Here is a 21,260-nt window from a genome sequence, read left to right on the forward strand (position 1 = left end):
GTGGCACTCAAAGAAGTGGAGGAAGTCGTGAACTGAGCAATACTTGGCCCGAGGTTTTGCCTCTCCCCAGGGGTCAGCTCGCGCCCAAAGACCGATAGATTGGGCTGGAATGAGGCCGGCAAAATGGTTCACTCCTTTAGTCCAAGTGGGACAGCTCTGCAGCATGGTTTTACCCCCAGAGCCCCCTGTGGGATGACCAGGATCTTAAAACAGAGATAAAACCCATAGAAGTTCCCATCCTCTGTGGAGAGGAGGCTTGAGGCCAGCACCTGCCCAGGGCTCCAGGGAAATGTAGGTGGGTCCCTGGTCCCAGCGGTGGGTATGGAGGATCCCGCTATACCCCGGGCGGCCGTCTGCTTCTCAGAACCTGTCCCTTCTCTCTCTCATCCCTCCTATCTCCAGAAGGATGGTGGCCTGGGGCTGCGGGTCCTGGCTTTCCCACTTACTTGCTCGGTGGCCTTGGGCAAATCCCCTTCCTCCTCTGGGCCCTTTTCTTCCTGATAAGAAAGTAAGCTGGAGGGGCACCTGGGTGGCTCAGTCGGTTAAACGTCCGACTCTTGATTTCAACTCTCCATCTCATGATTTGTGAGTTTGAGCCCCGAGTTGGACTCTGTGCTGACAGTGCGGAGCCTGCTTGGGATTCTCTCTCTCCCTCTCTCTCTGCCCCTCCCCCGCTCACGCGCACCCTCTCTCTCTCAAAATAAATAAGTAAACTTAAAAAGAAAGCAAATCAGGGGCGCCTGGGTGGTGCAGTCGGTTAAGCGTCCGACTTCAGCCAGGTCACGATCTTGCGGTCCGTGAGTTCGAGCCCCGCGTCGGGCTCTGGGCTGATGGCTCAGAGCCTGGAGCCTGCTTCCGATTCTGTGTCTCCCTCTCTCTCTGCCCCTCCCCCGTTCATGCTCTGTCTCTCTCTGTCCCAAAAATAAATGTTGAAAAATTAAAAAAAAAAAAAAAGAAAGCAAATTGGAGTAATTAGTGACTCTAGGGCTTGCTTGGGCAGCACATATGCTAAAATTGGAGTAACTATAATGATTTCTTTTACATTTTTTAAATGTTTATTCATTTTTGAGGCAGAGAGAGAGAGAGAGAGAGACAGAGACAGAGACAGAGACAGAGTGTGAGTGGGGGAAAGGGCAGAGAGAGAGAGGGAGACACAAAATCTGAAGCAGGCTCCAGGCTCTGAGCTGTCAGCAGAGAGCCTGATGAGGGGCTCGAATCCGCGAACAGTGAGATCATGACCTGAGCTGAAGTTGGATGCTCAACCAACTGAGCCACCCGGGTGTCCATGGAGTCATTAGTGATTCTTAACTTTTGGGGCAAATCACAGAGTCACAGAGTTTGTAAAAAGCTATGACCATTATGTACATAATTTCTGGCAGCTGCAGGAGTTCCTGAAGCCCTGGGGGTGGGGGTGGGGGGGCTCTCAACTGGGCCTCAAGTGAAGAATCCTTAGGTTCTTGGATCCTGGGATAAGTCAGTAGCGAGCAGCATTTTTGAAGGCCTGCTGAGGACCAGTCCATGGCCTTGTTCTAATCCGTGCTCCAATCCTTGACGCTCCGAGGGCTAGGCTGACTTGCCCAGGTGCTGAACTAGGGCCCCCAAGTCTGGTCTTCCAGAAGCCAAAGACAGTTCTTCCCATTTCGTGAGAGACATCTCTACCTTCACCTTTCCATCCCCTCACGCCCCACAACATCATACCTTTTAGACCCCACAGCCACTGCTCTTTTGCAGTCTGAAGTGCTCTCACTTCTTATCTCTTGAGGTAAAGATGGAGGACCCGAGGCTCAGACGGGCTGAGTGGACTGCAAGGTCACACAGCGAGCACAAGGTGAGGTGAGTGGTGGAGAGCAAGCGGAGAGGTGGAGTTAGTGATGTGTGATCACTCCTGAAGTCCCAGAGTGGGCCAGCCTCTCCTAGTTGCAACTTGGAAGGCCAGCCAGAAGAAGGGTGGGGAGGTTGTAATGAGGGGAAGAAGGCAGACCCCCTAGGGCTGGGCCTTAAAGAATGAGCCCAAGTTTGGTCAAGGAGAGTCTGTCAGCCCTAACGACTTGGTTCTTTCTCCCTGCCTCAATTGTAGCTATTCTCCCTTCTAGGGCCTACCAAAATCTTCCTTATTTTCCGAGGCCAGCTTAAATTCTCCCCTGAAACTTTGAGCCCCACCCCTCACTCATCTTTCCTGCCCTTTTTCTCCTCCCAAACCCGGGGCTCTTTGAAGGCTGGATGCTCCCCTACTGTCCCACAGGGCTGGAGCAGGGCAGAGTGGCGTTCAGTGAATCCAGGACCCGGAGGCTGCTGCTGGCTTGCGCTCCAAAGGGAAAGGGGCTCCTGGGAGTGTTCCACCCCCATTTTAGATGTTTCTAGTTCCTGCCTTGTCCCCACTCAGTGGGAAGGGACCAGAGAGGCAGTCAACACCCTACGCGTGAGAAGGCCCTGGGTGCTCAGGTCACCACCCCAGAGGGCCCTGTCCTGGGCCTGGGTCTGTCTCCTCAAGAGAAGAGAGATGATCTCATTAAATGTCCGTATTCCCCCCCCCCCCCGCCCCCCCCCCCCGCAGCTCTTCCAGTGAATTACCCAGGGTGTTGGGGGGGGGGCGCTGAATACTGCTGGGGGTACAGAGATGCTTTTGATTTAAGAAACTCGCAACGGACAGGCCGCAAATGCCCACAGCACGACTCCTCTCGCCCCTTTAAAAAGCAAAAACCACTTGGCAATGGCCGCCCCAAACCCAGTCCCGCGCCCTCCGTCCCGAAGCTCATAAGCCTGAGCCCCGACGCAAACAACCCCAAACGGCCAGCCGGGAGGGCGCGGCGCCTTTAAGAGGCGGCGGGCGGCGCTGCCCCCTAGCGGCCGTCGCTGCGGCGCTTCCTCCGCCGCGGCGGGGTCCAGCGGGCCGCCCGGCCGGGTCAGCGCGGCGGCGGCGGCGGCGGCGGCCGGGTTCGGCGGGGGCGCGGGCTGCGCGCGGGGGCGAAGACGAGGACCGGGAGGCGGCGGCGGCGGCGGCGGGTGAGGACGGTGGGCCGGGGCGGGGCGGCGCGGGGGACGCGGGCGGCCGCGTGCGCCCCGCGGGGTCCGAGCGCGCCGGGAAGGGCACGCGCCCGGCTCGCAGCGGCCGATCGCACCGCCCCGGGCTCGCAGTCCGGGGCCGCCGGCGCGGGCGGGAGGGGGGGAGGAGGGGCCTCGAGGGGCGCGGGGGCCGGGCCTGCGCCGCCAGGGCCGCCGTGGGGGGCGTGGGGGGGGGCGCGTGCGGCGCGGCCCCCGGGATCCCGGCCCCGGCCCCCGGCCCCCGGCCCGGCCCGGCGCTGGCGATCTGGCGCGCCGGCGAGCCCCGCGGGCGGCGGGGGCGTGGGCGGCGGCGGCAGCGGCAGCCAGTGGCACGCCGCGCTGAGCGCCGCTCCCTCCGCCCGGGCGCCCGCCCCGGCCCGCCCCTCCCGGCAGGACTGCGCGCCCCGAGTCCCGTTCCGCGTCCCCGCCGCCGGAGGAGGTGCCCGCACGCTCGCGGCGCGCGCCGGGCCGCCACACTCGGCCTGTGGGCGATTTCCTCCGGACCCGAGCTCCCCGCCCGAGGAGGAAGATGCAGACCTTTCTGAAAGGGAAGAGAGTTGGCTACTGGCTGAGCGAGAAGAAAATCAAGAAGCTGAATTTCCAGGCCTTCGCCGAGCTGTGCAGGTAAGGAGGGACGGGGCCCCGCCGCCCGGGGACCCCCCGGCCCGAGCCCGGTTCAGCCTCAGCCGCTGTTTTGGGAGGCCGGAGCGTTCGGGAAGGAGCGGTGCTCGGGGACATCGAGTCCCAGCGACCAGGTGGTTGTGGTGGCCGCCGGCGGTGCTCGAGGGGAGCGGCGGCCAGGATGGGCGGTGTGGCACGGACCGGGGCTTCCAGGTGCACCGTGACCCTCGGTGGGGAAGCCCCCAGCTGCCTAGAGCGCGCTGGGAACGCTGCTAAAGGTGGCAGAGGGACCTGGGAAATCGGGGGATCCACGCTGTCTGCCTGTGGCTGGAGGTTACTTTTGGACTGGAGTGTTTTTCCTCCTTCCTTCCCTTCCCTTCGTGGAGAAGGGCAGCACTGTTTATATGTTTGCAGACCACCTACTGTGTGCCCCTCGTGTGCAGCCCTTGAAGCTGCCATTGCATGTCACTGGGTTAAGCCTCTGTGCAGCGAGTAGCAATACTTGGCATGTATGTGATGATTTGCTGTCTCATTAGAGCGTCGCACCAGCTTTGAGAATTGACCGGGGTGGTGATTCTGGGCCATGTGTCTGAGAAGGGGGAGCTATCTGCAGAGAGGTAGGGTACCCTGCCCCGGGTCCCACAGCTAGGGAGTGTCTGGTGCAGAGGAGGTGGGGTAAATGCATGTGGTGTAGAATGGCCTTCCTCCCTCCGACAAGCTTCCCCCCACCACCCCCACCCCCAAGCTGGTGCTCAGTGGTGGAGATTCATGGTGTTTTAATAAGATTACATTCCTAGTCTATTATGGAAGCATCCACTCTTGGGTCAGGTATACCTCACCTTGTTCTACAACTGTGGCTTTGCCTCTGGGAAGCTGTTAGTGAAATCCTGTTCTTATCAAAAGCCTAAGAGAATCTGGTTCCCCAAGCCTTTTGCAAAGTCTTGATGGAATCCTTTTGTTATGCAGTGTCTCCACTTGGTAGATTTGATTCTGGGAAATGTGTTCCACTTACATTTTTGTCCCTGTTGGGTCCCCAAACATGTTGCAGAATTGAACAATTGGGCTTCCTTATCTCCTGGTGCTCGGAACAAGTGGTGAGTCTGAGCTGGCCTTCACATGCTGGCCTGGCTTGTGCACTTCTGTGCCCCTGATGCCTGTCCCAAGGCTTGTTGCTCCTTTGCCTTGGCAAGCCCTGCAGGCACTCTTGTCCCTGCAGCCAGAGGGGCGCACCTTGTGTAAAACAGCTCCTGGCTCTGCATTTTTTGGCCTAGGGATGGAGTTGGCTGCCATTTCTCAGGCTGGTCTCTTAAGGAGAAAGCAAGCTTTTCATGGTCGGTAGGGCATGCCAAGCAGCCCGGGAATTCACAAGGAAATCAGGAAATCAGGAGGAGCTTGCAGCCAGAACTTTGAAAATGGGTCCGAGGACTTTTGGAACGTTAAAAAAGGACACTTGAACTTTGCGCCACAGATACATACAGGGAAAAAGTGCCCTAGACACAGGAGAAATGTGAAGCCCCTTTGACATGTTTTGCAAGCCCCTTTCTGCTCTCAGACTCCAGAGTCATCTCAGACTTGGTAGATCCCAGTTAATACCTTGCACCCTTTTTTCCCCAAGGTCTGTCTGTATTTGTGTCATCCTGTGTCTGCAGCTAAAGCATGAGGCTTGTCATCTGGCTGGTATGTTTTGCTCGTTAATTAGGAGGCTCTCGCAAAAACAGTTCCAGCCCAGACTCGGGGCTGGGTCCTGCTGCTGGACTTGCAGATTGCCTTCCCTTCCCACAGACACCCCCTGCCTTTAAGCAGGGCTGGAGGGGTGTTCAGGGCAAGCCCTGAGATGTTAACCATTCTGGGGGAAGTCCAGCATGGAGGGTTAATTTCTCTGAAAAGGTTGTTGCCTTCAAAGTCTGGATGCCTACTTCTGGCCGGAATATTGGCTTCAAAGAGAAGACAGAGAGCGTCTGGGTCATTCTAGAACCTCAGGATGCCCACTTGTGTTTTCATTAGGGAAGCTCTAGATATAGTGTCTTTTAAGCTAAAGAAGGAAAAGAAAACACCAAGAAAAGAGTTTTTCTTTTTTTCCTCTTCTTTATTACTTTCAGGGCAGCGCCCCCTTGTGGCCACGTTTCTATACTTGATGCAGAAAGCTCCCATTCTTGACCCGGTGGCCAGAGCCCTTGGAGGTTGCTGTGCTCTTGGTAGGGAAAGCTGCTTCGATTTCAGTGACCCGAGAGGTGATGTGGATGGACATGTCACGTTTTTGACATTCACAGTCTGGAGGTGCAATGCTCCTGCTTTGATGGATGATGAATTGCCTGTGACTTTCTCTGATGAGAAAGTCCAGGAATGTTTGAAAATGATCTGAAGCTCTGCTCCGAATGTTTAGGGCAGTGTCAGCGCCAGAGAGCATGACCTGAATGGACCAGATGAGTTGTTTAGTTGGATGTCAGGCCTTGTAAAAACCTTCGAGCAGGAAGGGATGTTGGGGATCGTCTCCTCCAGCCCATTTGTTTTACAGATGGGGAAGCAGGCATGAGAAGGGATAGGTTCCGTACTTTTGTTCTTTTTTGTTTAACTTCTAGAATGAGCCCAACTTGATGACCTGGAGACCCCCACAGAAAGCCCTTTCTACTTGGGCACCTCCCAACAGTAAGGCGGACCCCCTCTTCCCTTCACAAGGGTCCAGCTGCTGCCCTGTTATCCCGGAGACACTTCCTTGCCTTGTTCCGCCAGGGGGGCATCGCATGTGGATGGTGGCCTGGGGGGGGGGGGCTGGTACCTGGGCCTGGATACAGCAGGTGGCCAGGGGGCTGGTACCTGGGCCTGGATACGGCAGGTGGGCATAAGGGCCCACCCTTCACACCCTTGGGGCACCTCGATAGGACAGCCCTCTGACTAGTCAGCAGATGGGCCTTTGACTCCGCTTGTTTTTAGTGGTACTGTTTGTTCCTGTCACTGTCCTCGGTTTCTTTTCCCCTCAGGGACGGGGACATGGATGAAGCTCTGGTGTGTGTTCTCTTTTCCTCTGCCATCCTCCTTGCCCTTCTGCTCATAGTGGAACAGCCTCACAGTTCCTTCACATCCTCTCCTGTGCCTTTTTCTTTCGTTTTCTTCTTCTTTTTTAATGTTTATTCATTTTTGAGGGTGGGGAGGGGCAGAGAGAGAGGGAGACACAGAATCGGAAGCAGGCTCCAGGCTCTGAGCTGTCAGCACAGAGCCCGATGCGGGGCTCAAACCCATGAACCGTGAGATCATGACCTGAGCTGAAGTTGGACGCTTAACCGACTGAGCCACCAAGGTGCCCCTTTAAAAATTTTTTTTTTTTTTAAATCTTTTCCTTGTACCCTTTTCAAGATGCCCAGAAGGGACTCCCAAGGGGAAGCCAAGAAATGAAGCTGGTAGTTGGAAATATTGGGGGGTTTTTGATTTTTGATTTTTGAACTTCTCCGATGTCTCGTTTGGAAATGCTAGCTGGCCCCCACCTCTCTGTTCCCTTTGTTTTCTGTGTCTCTCCTCCATTTCCTCACCCTCCTACCCTTTTCTGGCCTGTGCTTGAACCCGTACTGGGGGAGGTAGTGAAAAGTCACAGGATGTCACAGAGCATTTTGGTGTAAGATGTGGGCGGCCCGCTGTCTGTCTTTACTGTTCTGTCAGCTGCCTCTTTAATGCAGTCCTTCCTGGTACCTCATGTCACTTCATGCTCCCAGCAGCCCCGGACGGAGGCATGGGGACACCGAGGCCTGGGGAGTAGAAGGAAGAGGCTCCCACAGCCCGTTCAGCTTTCCTGTGCCCGGTCCTGAGGCCCCTTCACCGGGGGACATGGCTTCCGTGTTAAGTCTCTTCTGTGCCCAGGTTAGGCCGGGGCTTCCTGGAGGCTCCAAAAGGAGAAGAATGTCTGTGAGGTTCTCTTCTTTGAGAACCTTAGAGGCCAGCACGGCCCACTGGGCCCACAGGAAACGTGTTTATGGAGCAATCTCAGGCCACGTTATCATCGCAGACCGTCCCACCAGGGAACCTTTATTCAGTTCCCTCAGAGGGAATGGGGCCTGGGGTCCACTGAGGCTCAGGTTGACTGAGCACCTTTGGGGGGGGGGCAGCAGGTTGGGGAGCAGCAGGGCAGAGCCCCTGTCCTCGTGGAGCTGGGAGTGTGGTGTTAACAGCAGCCTGGGCTAGGGAAGCGTGCCAGGGAGGGCGTGAGGGTGCCGTCAGGCCTTCCCCTCCCCTCTTCGTCCTACATTCCTTCCTTGAAAAGGGGGCATCTCGAAGGTCCCTTTCTGCTGGGATGGCTGCGAATTCTGGGCTGGAGTTCTTTCAGGAGATTCTTAGGGGGAAGAAGGAGCATCTTTTCCAGGATTAAGTGATGCTGGTCTGTGGGTAGGTGTTGCTCTCTTTGTCTCAATGTCTGGATGTGCACCATTTTGGGGGTGTGGGGGTGGGAGGAGGTACTGACCAGGTTTCCTTTGCACCAGTGCCCCGAGACCATCCATAACTCAGCCTTGCAAAGAAACGCTTCCTTCCCGCCTCCAAGGGAGAGAACTGGACTTACCGGTGGCAGAAGACGTCCATCTGGACAGTGTTGGTCCCCAGCCTGCTCCACAACAGACCATCCGTGTGACCCTGGGCCCTCTGTGCCTCAGTTTCCCCACCTGCAAAGCGAGGGTGTTAGCACTGCATAGCGCAGGGTGGTTGTGTACATGAAGGGAGTCAGGACTCCGGGCATGTGAAGTGCCTGCAAACTGTAGATGGTGCCTGCTGCTTGTTTTTAGAGCTGTCCTTGGGGAGTAGGGGAGTGGGCTTCCGCCCAGGGATGCCTCTCTGTTCCAAGATCTTTGGCACTTGTGGGTCCAGCATTCTTGGCCTGGGCCATTTGCGAGGGACTCTGAAGCCCATGATGGGTGCTGCCCGATCACCCTGCTGGGTGTGGGCTTTGTGGGGCCATCAGAAGCCGCCAAGGCGGTGCCCATCCGGTGGGGTGTTCTCCTTTAACACGGGCTCCCCCCCACCGGGAGGCAGGGGTGCCGTCCTCCCCTCATTTACGGATGAGGAGCCTGAGAAAATCATACACTAATGCAAGATGGCACTTCCATTTTTTATTAAAGTTTGGAGATTCAGGGCGCCTGGGTGGTTCAGTCGGTTAAGCATCTGACTTGGGCCCAGGTCATGATCTCACGGCAGGTGGGTTCCGGCCCTGCATTGGAAAATTGTGCTGGACTTCCAGAAGATGCTGAGTCTTGATGAACAATCGTGTTACTATTAATGGTAACTCTTATCGTTTTCTTTATCTTTGTGAACACTTAATACGTGCATACATCAAAAAAAATATCAAGAGTACTCAGAGGACAACAAAAAGTCAGTGACTCCCTTGTTCCCGGGTTCCTGTCACTCAGGGACAGCTGCTGTCGGCAGCCTCTCTCTGTAGATGTTCTGTGCAGACGGGCACACGCGTGTTCTGGTCTCTGCATATGTACCATTCTGCCCGCGTCTCATTTCACGGAACACTGTGTCTTAGAGAAATAGCACATCTCTGCTCCTTTGGGAGGTAGATCCATATCGTTACCCTCCTTTATTTACTGGCCGAGTGGTCCAGCTCCTAACATGATGGACTAGATTTCGCCCCCTCTGGTTGGCCTCTGCCGGTGTAGACAGTGGGGCAGCGAGTGCCCTGCCCCATTGCCTGGGCACTCCCTGCCAGATGAGTGAATGCTGGGTCAGAGGGCACAGGTGGCTCACTTTTCCAGGGGAGTCGTAAAGCTGCTCACAGAGAGATAGCACTGCCCACAAGCGTTAGCAAATGGGAGAGCCTGTTAACCACACCCTCCCCGGAGCAGCCCCTGGCAAACGTTTTTGATCTTGGCCATGTGCAGGGGTGAGGTGGTACTTTTGATTTGCATGTCTCTTTTGACAGTGAGATTGATTCATGCTGTCTAGGCAGGGTGGGGGAGGGGGTGGCGACTGCATGAGGCAGGCGCCAGCAGGCACGGTGGCCTGGGACCTCCATTCCTAACCACCAGGCCATCCTGCCTCCACTGGTTATGTCTCCCGCATGGTTTCACAGGCTCGGGGCATTCAGTAAATGCTTAGTGAAGTGCCTCATGAGTGCAGTTCCCTAACAGTTGGAAGTAAATAGGGTTTCTGTTCCCACTCGTATTGTGAATTCAGCTGGTAAGCTAGCTTTTTAAGGGAATGTTCTGGTACCTCCTTTTTTAAAAAGTAAGATTCAGTTTAGAAAGCCAGGCATCATTCGGGAGCTGTGCACCCACTCCTTCGCTCTTCCTGCATGAATCGGGCCGACCTCAGCCTTTCACCCTCCACCGGCCCTGGGGAAGCTGGCCTGGGCTTGTGTGGCCTTGCGTGGGGAGAGTGTTGGTTGGGTTCCCAAGGGGGAGACCCAGGCCTGGCGGGGTGGGGCGGCTTGTTCCAGGTCACACAGTGAGATGTGTGTGCTCCAAGACCACCGTGCCCTCCCCACTGCCCGCCAATGCCTCTTAAACAGTACTTCCTCTGGAGTTACGGACCGGGGTGCCTGGGGAGCAGCCAGGCCCTTCCCGTTGGGCCGTTCGAATTCCGCCTGGTGCTTTGTCTTGCCTGCTGCAGGCCTCCCTCAGAAAGCAGTCGCCCTGTGGCCCGCACCTCCCCAGCTGGGCCTCACGGGCTGGTTTGTGTAGGTCCGTCATGTGCCAGGCTGAGGATTGTGACAGCTCCTGGGGGTGGCTCTGGCACTGCCTGTGGAGACTGGAGAATCACTCCTATGAGGAAGTCCCAGGCCGACCCTGTCGACCGCTCTCCGTGCTCCAGGCCGGCCCTCCGGCCCCTGCAGGGAGAGTCAGGACACGCAGTCAGGCTGCGGTCCCTCCGAAGGGCAGCTTCTGAGAGGTACCTTTTATTTCCCTTTCTCTTGGAATCTTCAGCCCCTAGTGGGTTTGTTCTTTCTCTCCGGATTTGCGTGTTGTCTTTGAAGGTGCTTCTGTAAAGGTGGAGACTGACCGGCAGTTGTGTTCGGGCAGGGACCCAGGGCCTCCGATAGCGCCCGTGGTGGGAGCACCAGAGGGTATCTCTTCGTGGATGAGGGAACTGACTGGTGGGTTTCGGAAGCCTTTTGCACGTCTGTGTGGCTCAGCCAGGAGCCACTTGTGGCTCTGGAGTGCTCTGGGCCCAGATGGAAACCCTGGGGTGAGAGGAGAAGGGGGGAGCCCAGGCCAGGGAGGAGCCCCTGAGCTCCGTTCCTTCGTTCTTTTATCCACAGAGCAAGTCTCGAACACACACCCAGCCAGCCGTGTGCTGGGTGCCGGTCCCCGCCCTCAGGCACCTGCATACCCGGTAAGGAGATGAAGGTGAGGGCAGCACACAGACCACTTAAGTGCTGCTCCGTGTAGCTCGTGCCGGGAAGCCCGCAAACAGGAGAGAGCCGTGGCCAGGGGCGGCCGAGGCCACCGGAGCGCTGTGTGGTCACAGGAGACCTCTCTGAGGAGGTGACGTTTGACCAAAGAGGCCGAGAGCCCTGTTCTTCTAGGAGCTGAAGAGCTACAGGGTGGGCTCCGTCTGCTGCCTAGAGGCCACACGCCCCGGCCCGCCTCTGTTGTAGCCCTGGCTTTTGTGTGGACTGTGGGCAGCTGTCTTGGGAAGGGCGGGCTGGTTTCCACTTCAGACAGGTGGCCAAAGGTGGCAGTAGAGTGTCCTTGGTGTCCTTGTTCCCAGACGGTGTGATGGGGGGCCAGGTGGGTGGCCCAGGGACCTTCTTTCCACCTGAGGCCGTAGCTGTGATCTGGGGGCCGGGACAGGAGGCCACATGCTCCCCTAGGGTCAGGCCCAGTCCAGCCTCTGTGTTCAGGAAGGAGCAGTGAGCCGGGAGCCTTGGGGATCCCCTGGCCCTTATTGGTAGTCCCTAGGCCAGCTGACCTTTCCCCTTTCCCAAAGCTCAGGTTTGGCCTCAAGGCGGAGTCTAGGGGTGGCGGATGGAGGTCACCGAAGCTTGCTCTCTTTAGTTTACCTTCCTCCAGGCCAGTGTTGGTGAACCCGCCCCGCAGAAGTGGCACCTGGAGGCCCTGCTGAAACATACACATCCTTCAGTCTTCCCTCTCCGGAGAAGGGGCCTGGCGGCTTTCTCTTAACATCAGTGTCCTGGTGATTCTTCGGGGAAACCCAGAGTACGTTACTAGGCCTCACCCCCAAACTGTTAGCCACGTTTGTGTCGAGTTAAACAGGCGAGAAGTGGTCTCTCGGGGACAGGTCCTCTCCAGGAGGGCACCTGGATGTAAAGGTTCCCCGGCCGGTCCGTCTTGGGGGTCCCCACGGGGCACTTGTGTTCCTCGGAGCACACACGCCCAGCTCTGCTTGCTGGTTGCTGCCCTTTGGACAGTCTTCTCTCCTCTTTTAAACATTTCTGACCTCTGGCTGCCACTCTGTGCTGGAATTATTTAAAGGTGGATCCTGAGGGACTGGCCTGGCCAGATGTCACACCGGTCAGCGGTCCAGGGCCCGGAGCAGAGGCAGTGGCACAGCCCGTGGTATTTCCCTTCGCGGTTTGCTCTGCACCCCCATTGGCTTCCCATCAGAGGTCTGTGTGCTTGGGTCTTGGAGCCCGAGCCATGAAGCCGGGACTTGGGGCTCGCCCACGCGGCCCTCCAGGCTTCAGCAGGACTGTGGTGATATTCCGCCCCATCCCCAAATCGGTGGCTCACATCAGAGCCCCTCGAGAACCCACCACGGGTGGGGCACTGTTGCAGGTTGGAAGTCTGCCCTCCAAGGTGGCTGGCGTGTGTCCACGTGCCAGATGAGAGTGGCAGGGCTGGGATTTGCCCCAGGAGCTAGCTGACCCCTGAAACCACACCATTTCTACCCTGTTCGGTGGCCTTCGCCTCCACCTTGAACGTAACGTCCGAGTACCATTGGCTTGATAACCACTTCAGAAGAAAAGCAAGGCGTTCTTTTCTGAGCACTCTCTGTGTACAGTTACGGGGCCCAGAGGGGTGGCGGGTGGTGGGGACGGCAGTGAACTCGGAACACAAGTCTTGCCTATCTGTTTGTAGATGACTAGACAAGCCACTCTGCCTCCCCTGAGCCTCTGCTCCTCTGCCTGTAAAGTGGGCATAATTCAGCCACCTCTAGGGCTAACAAGCATGGCAGATGCTTAATAAATGATAGCATTCCCCCTGTGCCCCAGGAGGCCACCTCCCCAACCTTCCTACCTGTCCGAGCTGGGGCCTGGGGCCTCTGACATATCTCTGGTGGGAGCCCTCGGCCCAGGGCAGACAGGTGGCCTCCCTGCCTCCCTTCCTGATCCTTTCCTGGTGTGGGGGTCCTCCAGTGTCAGTGACCAGGACATGCCTCTGGCCTCCCAGCTCACTGCTTCCTGGGAGGGCCTGGGGGTGGTAGGTGGGTGCTGAGAGTTTCGCTTTCATTTCTGCCTCACACCATATTTCCATCCAACATTGGAGGGCTGGGGTGTGGAGGTGAGGAAACGTCTGGGCCCCCACCCTGGGGTGCTTGTCCTAGCGAAGGTTCAATTATTGAGTGCCTGCTACATGCTGGCCAGTCTTGGGTTCTAGGGACCCGTATAGCAGTGAGCACCCTCTGTCCCCAGGGGCAGCCCCAGCCCTTCTAGGGAATGTTTGCTGCACTGGGCCCTGATGAGGGGCGGGTGCTACAGGGGGGTGCGGGTTGTGTGGAGTTCTGTTCTCCCAGGGGTCTGGGGGACCCTCGGAGAGGAGAGAAGGGACATATTGGTGTGTGTGGGGCGGTGTTTGTGAGACCCCAGGTGCCTATCCTGGAAGGCTGGCTCCTGCCCTTGTAGGATCCTGGGCATCTTTATGAGGAACATTCAGTGCTGTGGGATTGTCGGTTTCTCTCTAGGCTCTTTACTTTTAATTTAACAAATATTTTATTTTATTTTATTTTATTTTATTTTATTTTATTTTATTTTATTATTATTATTATTATTATTATTATTATTATTATTATTTTATTTATTTATTAAAAGTAATCTCTGTGCCCAGTGTGGGGCTTGAACTCACAACCCCAAGATCAGGAGTCATCTGCTCTACTGACTGAGCGAGCCAGGCGCCCCTCTCTTGGTTTCTCTCTGGCATTTCCTCTTTGCACCCACCCATCTTACAGATGGGGAAATGAAGGCCCAGCAAGGAGATGTAGCCCCAGAGTTGTAGAGCTGGTGGGAGGGGCAGCTTGGAATTGAACCTGGCCTTGCTGACACTAAAGTTTATTTTCTTTAATATTGGATTCTTTTTCTGTTTGGTTGTTTAAGGTTTATTCATTTTTCAGAGACTGAGAGACAGAGGGTGAGCAGGGGAGGGGCAGAGAGAGAGAGGGAGACACAGAATCCGAAGCACGCTCCAGGCTCTGAGCTGTCCTCAGACAGGGCTCGAACTCACGGACCGTGAGATCATGACCTGAGCTGAAGTCGGACGCTTAACCGACTGAGCCACCCAGGTGCCCCAGTGTTTATTTATTTTTGAGAGGGTGGGGTGGAGGGGCAGAGAGAGAGGGGGACAGAGGATGTGAAGCAAGCTCTGTGCTGGTATAGAGCCTGATACAGGGCTCAAACTCTCATGAACCCTTGAGATCATGGCCTGAGCCAAAGTCGGAGGCCCAACCGACTGAGCCACCCAGGTGCCCCAATATTTTATTCTTAAAATTAAAAAAAAAATTTTTTTAAATGTTTTTATTTATTTTTGAGACAGAGAGAGACAGAGTATGAGCAGGGGAGGGGCACAGGGAGAGGGGGACACAGAATCTGAAGCAGACTTCAGGCTCTGAGCTGTCAGCACAGAGCCCGACGCGGGGCTCAGACTCATGGACCGTGAGATCATGACCTGAGCTGAAGTCGGACGCTTAACCGACTGACTGAGCCACCCAGGCGCCCCTTAAATCTTTATCTTAAAATTCATTGCAGGGTTCTTGAAAAGGAACTCTGACCATTCCCTCAGAGGCCTGTTCCTGCCTCTCTGTGAGCAGGTATGGGCAGGGCTTTGGGGTCCTGTTGGGAAGGAGTTCTGCTTCCTGAGGAATCAGCCTCCAGACCTCTTGGCCTTCACCTTGACTTGGGCGCAGCCAAGCTGTGGACTTTGCTCAGGGCGCTTTGGGTCCCTGGTTCCTCACTGCTCTGGGGAGGAAGGTCCAGGCTTGAGCCTTTGGGCCTCATGGAGGCCTTTGTCTGTAAATTGGGAAGTGTCCCTGCAGTGAGGAGGGTGCTTCCTCCATCCCCTGGGGTCGCCAATGTGCCTGCCTCTGGCGTGGAGGGGCGCTGTGGGGTCCTCCTCCAGAAGCGCAGCCAGCCTCTGCCAGAGACAGCAGAATGTCCCTGTGGCATTATTTTCAGCAAAATAAGAACAGTTCAGCCCCAAAGTAACAGCGCTCTGGGCCTGTCACTGTGCTCTGAGTCTTTCAGTCCATATTTTGAAACTGAGGCTCCAGGAGGGTAAGCGACCTTCCCGGCTTTCATGGCTGCTGTCTCCTGGGGGTAGGAGTTGAACAGCGGTCTGCATGAATCCAAAGCTGTCCCCTTGACCATGATGGAGGTGTGTTGTTCTTGGTAGGTGGATCCAGGGGATGACAGGATGGCTTTCCTTTTGTTTGTCTCTTTTCCAGCGCCTCATCCTCAGCGCCCATAGGTTATTAGCTTTTTTCCATGTCCCTCTCGGTTCCATTTGGATGTCCTCCTTGCCCGGAGTCAGGAAATTTAGGTGCTGACTCTGTTGATCTCTGCTCAGCTGGGAAGGCCGGCCATGGATTCCGAGTGATGTCCTGGGGACAGTTGTGATCTGCTTGGTGGTGGGGTTTGAACCCTGGTTTGGCCTCTTACTGGATGGGTGACCCTGGGTGCATTGCAGCCCCTCGCTGGGCCTTGATTTCTTCCTTGTTAAGAGTCGGCCTTGTGCCCGTGCACAGGAGGTGCTCAGCGTGCAGACCTCCTCCTTTCTTGAAGGGGCCAGAGACCATCCTTGAAGGAAAAAGGGGGCTGTCCCTCACTTCCTTCACCTGTCATCAGACCCTCCGTGTCTACAGGTGACAGCAGAGAAAACGTCCTCTGCTGAAGTGCAGAGGTTTGCGATCTTGGAGGAGTAATTTTCCAGAACCTTTGAGCTACAAGGGGTCTTTGCAGATGAGGATTTACAGCTCGGGGCGCAGGACTTGCAGCTTGGTGCCCACGGCTGTGTGGCGGGCCAGGCTGGGCCTCTGCTCTGGAGCCCACACGTGCCCCCACTTTGGCCTCCAGGGAACCGAGTGTGAGGGTGAAGCAGGGTCTGTTCTGTTCTGGGCTGTTGTTGGCAGACCCCACCCCTGGTCAGGATGAATTGTTTCAGTCCCGGGGCCCGGAAGGTTGGGGTCCCTCCGCCACCACTCACCCCTGCAGTCTTTCCCATCTTTCCTTCAGCCTTGCTGGGAGTGCTGAAGGGCCAGCTCTTTGGATTCTGGAAGCTTCCCTGGGAAGGGTAGGGGAGTGGGCAGCCATGTGGGACGCGGGCAGTTCTGTGGGTGCTTCTGCACTGTCAGTGGACGGGGGCTCCCCTAAGAGCGAAACCTGTGGGCCTGGCCATGTGCCCGCAAATCTGTCCCCATTGCTGAGGACACCGTGGCAGCTGTGTCATCTAGTCCTCTTCCTCTCTCAATCAGTGTCGACGATGTCAGAATGAAGTTAATGACCTGAGCAGAAAGTCAACTGTATGATTGATTCCTACAAGTCACAGAGATGATGGGTTCCTGCGGAAACCTCAGTGCCAACTAGGTTCAGTAATGATGGGGCTCTCTGTAAGTGTTCTCTCCATGGAGAGTTCTGGCTTCAGGCATAGGTGGAATCAGGTGCTCAAACGATGTCTCAGGACCTGGCCTCTCATGTTGGCTTTGTTCCCAGGCTGGATGGTCCCAGGTGAGTCCTCACTCTGACCTTTATCCTGAGCCAGGCAGTGTGCCGAGTCCCTCGTGTACTCTCATGTGATCTGCACTAAAGCCTGTGAGGGTGTGGGCTTGTACCCCTGTCTTCTAATAGGAGAAATGGAGGTACAGAGAGGTTGGATAACTTGCCAAGATCACACAGCTAGCAGGTGGCAGAGCTGGGATTCAGGCCTGGGTAGGTTGGCCCCAGGGCCTCCCTCCAGCCTGGGTGCAGGTCCCAAGGGACCCAGGATTCATTCTGAGTGGCCCTGATGGATCAGCCTGAGCCACATGCCTGCCCCTGAGCCAGCTGCTGGGGCCAGGGAGTGCCTCTGTCCCGGCCACATGGCCCGGGTGTGGGCAGGGCGGACCCCACACAGGAAGTTGGGGACTGCTTGCTGAGTAGATCGCGATGGCTGTTGGGCAGTCGGGGTGGCAGGGGCGCTTCCTGGTTCTGGGTTCTCCGGCCGGCTGGGGTGAGGGTGGGGGCTGCTTTCTGCCAGCCTGAGGGGCCACACACGTGGTCTGCTGGGCTAGGGTGGTGCTCCGGAGAGGGGAGTGAAGAGAAACCCCACAAGTCAGAGCCAAAGGCCGGGCCCCTGGCTCCATCTTCGTCCTCAGATAAACCCGCAGCCAGCTGGACACAGGTAGATTCCGAGGGCCCTGGGCCCAGGGGTCTGGCGCTGGGCCTCCTGGAGAAAGAGCTTATGTAATTCTGCCTCTAGGGATGGAGTTTGATGGGACCTTGGGGAAAGGCCAAGGCTGCCAGGAGTCCAGCGTGAAGGCTGATGATGTCCTCCCTGCCCCACTGTGCCGTGTGGAACCTTGTTGTTGGACAGTGTTTTGGGGTAAACCAGTCCCGTGTTATGTAAACTATTACTGATGGCCTTGTCCCGTGCACAAGGAACGTTTGGAAAGTGTCTTTCTTTCCCAGACCAGGAGCCTGGAGAATATCGCAGCTACAAACTGTCCGATTGGGGCTGTGGAACTGGAGGGGGGCTCAGTCCACCCTGAGGTGGGGAGTGTGGGTGCAGGGCACGTAGCTGGCCTGTCCTGTCCTGTCCCTTCCACCCTGAACAGGCCCGGTGGGAGCTGTGGGGAGGACACGCTGGGAGTGGTTACACCTGGAAGGGGGAGGAAGTGAATGGTGAGTGTCCACACCCAGGCTTGCACACTTCTCAGGGGCCCAGTCCTGCAGGCCCCGGGTGAAGGGGCTAGGCTGAGGCTGGGAGAAGGCTCAGTGTGGTGGGGCCCGGTTAGGGCTTGAGGTCCCTTGTGGTTCCTTTCTGGAACTGGTGAGGAAGTGAGGACCATTGAGGAGCCAGTGGCTGCCCAGCCCAGAGCCCTTGTCCTGCGTGGCAGGTTCCAGAATTCTCGCAGGCCAGTGGCCCTTCTTAGTGGCATGACCTTCTGAGGCAGATAGATAGAGGTGGTACTTGTGGGACAGGAGTGGAAGTGAGGGCGATCCTGGGCTCTCCCTTTTGCTGTGCCCACTACAGACAGCAGGCAAAGCTGGCCTGATCTTTGTGAGCCCCAGAGGACCTTCTTGGTGCTGTACAAGGTGGCAGGAGCCCGGGTCAGGGAGCTGAAGTCCTGCTGTTTAGTCATGGGGCCCTCATAGGAGTTCTTATTTGAGGACCCTCTCTCAGAGTCCTGGGAAATGAATTTGTGACCCGCTGCTTTCGGTGTAGCTGGTGAGACTGCTGTTTGGACCTGAGCGGTCACGCCGGACAGGAAGAACTGAGGGAAGTACTTCGTATCTGTTACGTGAGGCTGCGAGGAGGGGTCATTTCAGTTTATTGACTGATAAAAATAGAGCCCTTGAAACCCAAGTTCAGGGAGTTCGCTGACTTGTCTGCATGAAATTCCAGAGTTTCTCTTGAGTAGATTCATATCTGACTTGTGAATACTTAAAAAAAAAAAAAAAGAAAAAACCCTTTCTTCTTCTTCTTCTTTTTTTTTTTTTTTAAATTTGAGAGAAAGAGAGGAAGGAAGAGAGAGGCAGAGGGAGAGGGAGAGAGAATCTTAAGCAGGTTTCATGCTCAATGCAGAGCCTGATGCAGGGCTTGACCCCGTGACCCTGGGATCAAGACCTGAGCTGAAATCAAGAGTTGGACACTCAACCAACTGAGCCATCCAGGTGCCCCTAAAAAAACAAAACAAAATATCTTTCCTTAAAAAGTAACATTTCAGGGCTGCTTGGGTGGCTTAGTCGGTTAAGCGTCTGACTCCTGATTTGGCTCAGGTCATGATCTCACGGTTCATAAGGTTGAGCCCTGTTTTGGGCTCTGCGCTGAGAGCCTGCTTGGGATTCTCTGTCTCCCTGTCTCTGCCCCTCTCCCATGTACTCGCGCTCGGGCTGTCTCTCTCTTTCTCAAAATAAATAAATAAACTTAAAAGAAAAAAGAACAGAGCCTCGAGCGGAGAATGGCGAATTTCTGTGAAGAACCAAATGGTAAATATTTAGAAAACAACAACAACAACAACAACAACAACAACAACATTTCAAAGTGAAATTCTGCCAAGGGCACAGAATAAAAAAGTATTCTTCCTCACATTTGACCCTCATCCCTGGAGGCAACCCTCATTCCACATTCTTGCCTCCTCTTGGACGTGTGCTGAGTCTCACAAGCCAGCGTGTATGCACACACACACAGCCCTCCACTTTCGTTTCCACACCAGTGGTGGCCCATTACCTGTGCTCTCCCACCTTTAACTTTTTATTCATTTAATATAGCATAGAGACGACTCTGGACCTACACTGTATCTACACTACACAGGGCCCCTTGTCAGCCTCTGTGTGGGGTTCTAGGCTTGCCCCCAGGGCTTACACTTTACCTTCTTCCTTAAAATAAACTCGGGCTATTATGACAAATACCACAGACTGGGTAGCTTGAACAACAGGCGTGTATTCCTCATGGTTCCGGAGGTTGAAAGTCCAGTTCTTGGGGAGAGCTTTCTTCCTAGTTTCTAGACAGCTGCCTTTTTCCTGTGACCTCACACGGAGGGGTGGGGCACTTATAGTGCCTTTCATATAGGGGTACTAACCCCATTATGGGGCTCTGCCCTTCTGAGCTCATCTAACCCGAATCTCCTCCCGAAGGCCCCACCTCCAGATACCATCACATTAGAGGTTAGGGCTTTCATATGAATTTTGAGAGGACTCAAATATTTAGTCCATAGCATCTCTCCTGGTGGGGGTTATACAGCACCAGCTGCTATCTGTCTAAGTGTGGGAGGGGCCTCAGCCTGGTTTGGTCCCTCTACCTCCTCCCCCTCCTGCACGTGGCCCCAGTGCAGGTGCTGCCTGGGGAAGGAGGCTGAACAGGTGTGCTGACCGGTGACTTCTGACCCCAGCCCCAGCGCCCAGGGCATGGCTGACTTTGGGCAGGTGAGGGGGCTCCCTTTCCTCCTCTATAAAATGGGGACATCAACACCCAAGTGCAGGGCAGATTGGGCGATCAGAGAGATGATGGCTGAATTGCTGGAGGTGGGTTCTAGCACATAGCGGGGGATCTGATTGTCATTTATCCCCCCCCCTTTTTTTCTGTCTGAAGATAAATTTTAGAGAGCTGAGTGTCATTTCTGATCTTAAAACTGGCCAAAGGAAGGGGCTGCTGGTGTGATCCCTTAAACTTGGGAAGGACAGATCTTGGTTGATAGCCCCCCACCACCCCGCACTCTTCCCTGCCTTCTGGCCAGCCGGGGTGGGAGACACTGGCCCTTGAGGGGGCCTGAGGGTCGCCTCCACAGCCCGCCTGTGGCTTCCTAGCCCCACACACTGCTGGGAGCCCCCCCCCCCCAGCTAGCGCCTCCTTCATGCTGAGCCCCAGCTGAAGGAAGTGAAAGAATGTGTCATCCTTTTTCCTGAAATTTTTTTTGTCCTCTGTGAAGACAGTTTAACATTATGAGAGCAGAATTTGAAGAGACAAATCATCCCTCTCACCACCCCTCCACATCTTTCCCTCTTTCTGTTTTGTGTGTAAGAGTCACAGGGTTGAAATCATTATGTGCACAGCATTTTGACTTTTGTTTTCTGCACGTACTGTAGCATTTTGTTTTTGCTTTCTGTACATAGCATTGTGGTGTAAACAAATTCCGTGTTTCTACACAGTTTTCAGAATGATTGTCCTAAAATGTAGTTTTTATGAACCTTTAATATGAAAATTTCCAACATATACAAAAGAAAGAATAAAAAATGAACACAGCTCCCCTACCACCTCAATAATATGTGTTAACCATTATTGACTTATGGCTAATCTTGTTTTTTATCTGCCCCATGTGATTTTGAAGCAAGTTGCAGACATAGAATTTCATATGTAAATATTTCAGCATGGCCTTTAAAACATAAACGTAGTGCTGTTACCACACCTGAAAATAAAGTACGACAGAACACGATCCTTTAAATTTTTTTTTTTATTTAGAGAGGGTGGGGGGATGGGCAGAAGGAAAGAGAGAAAATCTCAAGCAGGCTCCACGCTTAGTGCGGAGCCCAGCGGGAGCCTGATAAGGGCTTGGTCCATGACCTTGGGATCATGACCCGACCGAATGAGCCACCTAGGAACCCCAGAGCATAGTCTTTAATCACTGTGGAATAGTTCTTTTTATTGGACATCTGTACTCTGATACAGTAAGCTGTAATCTTATTACTGAATATTTAGATTATTTCTGCTTTTCTTGCTGGTGTAGATAATGCTGCCTCGGACATCTCTGTG

At 55.2% G+C, this 21,260-nt stretch overlaps 1 protein-coding gene across 2 annotated transcripts in view; it reads left to right on the forward strand.

Moving 5' to 3' along the window:
* The first annotated feature begins 2,984 nt into the window (after positions 1 to 2,984).
* Positions 2,985 to 21,260, forward strand: part of ITPK1 (inositol-tetrakisphosphate 1-kinase) — a 179,507-nt gene continuing 161,231 nt past the window's right edge. Inside the window, exons 1-2 of one of the 2 annotated variants that reach the window (XM_047080191.1) lie at positions 2,985 to 3,003; positions 3,436 to 3,666. In XM_047080191.1, the coding sequence (XP_046936147.1) occupies positions 3,572 to 3,666 (95 nt within the window). In that variant the 5' untranslated portion in view covers positions 2,985 to 3,003; positions 3,436 to 3,571. Of the gene's footprint in view, positions 3,004 to 3,435; positions 3,667 to 21,260 lie in introns of those variants that run through there. The other variant, XM_047080193.1, reaches the window with a different exon arrangement.

Source organism: Lynx rufus, unplaced genomic scaffold (genome assembly GCF_022079265.1).
Source record: "Lynx rufus isolate CCGP_SWC_20201006 ecotype Redwood Valley unplaced genomic scaffold, mLynRuf1.p SCAF_17, whole genome shotgun sequence".
Taxonomy (NCBI): domain Eukaryota; kingdom Metazoa; phylum Chordata; class Mammalia; order Carnivora; family Felidae; genus Lynx; species Lynx rufus.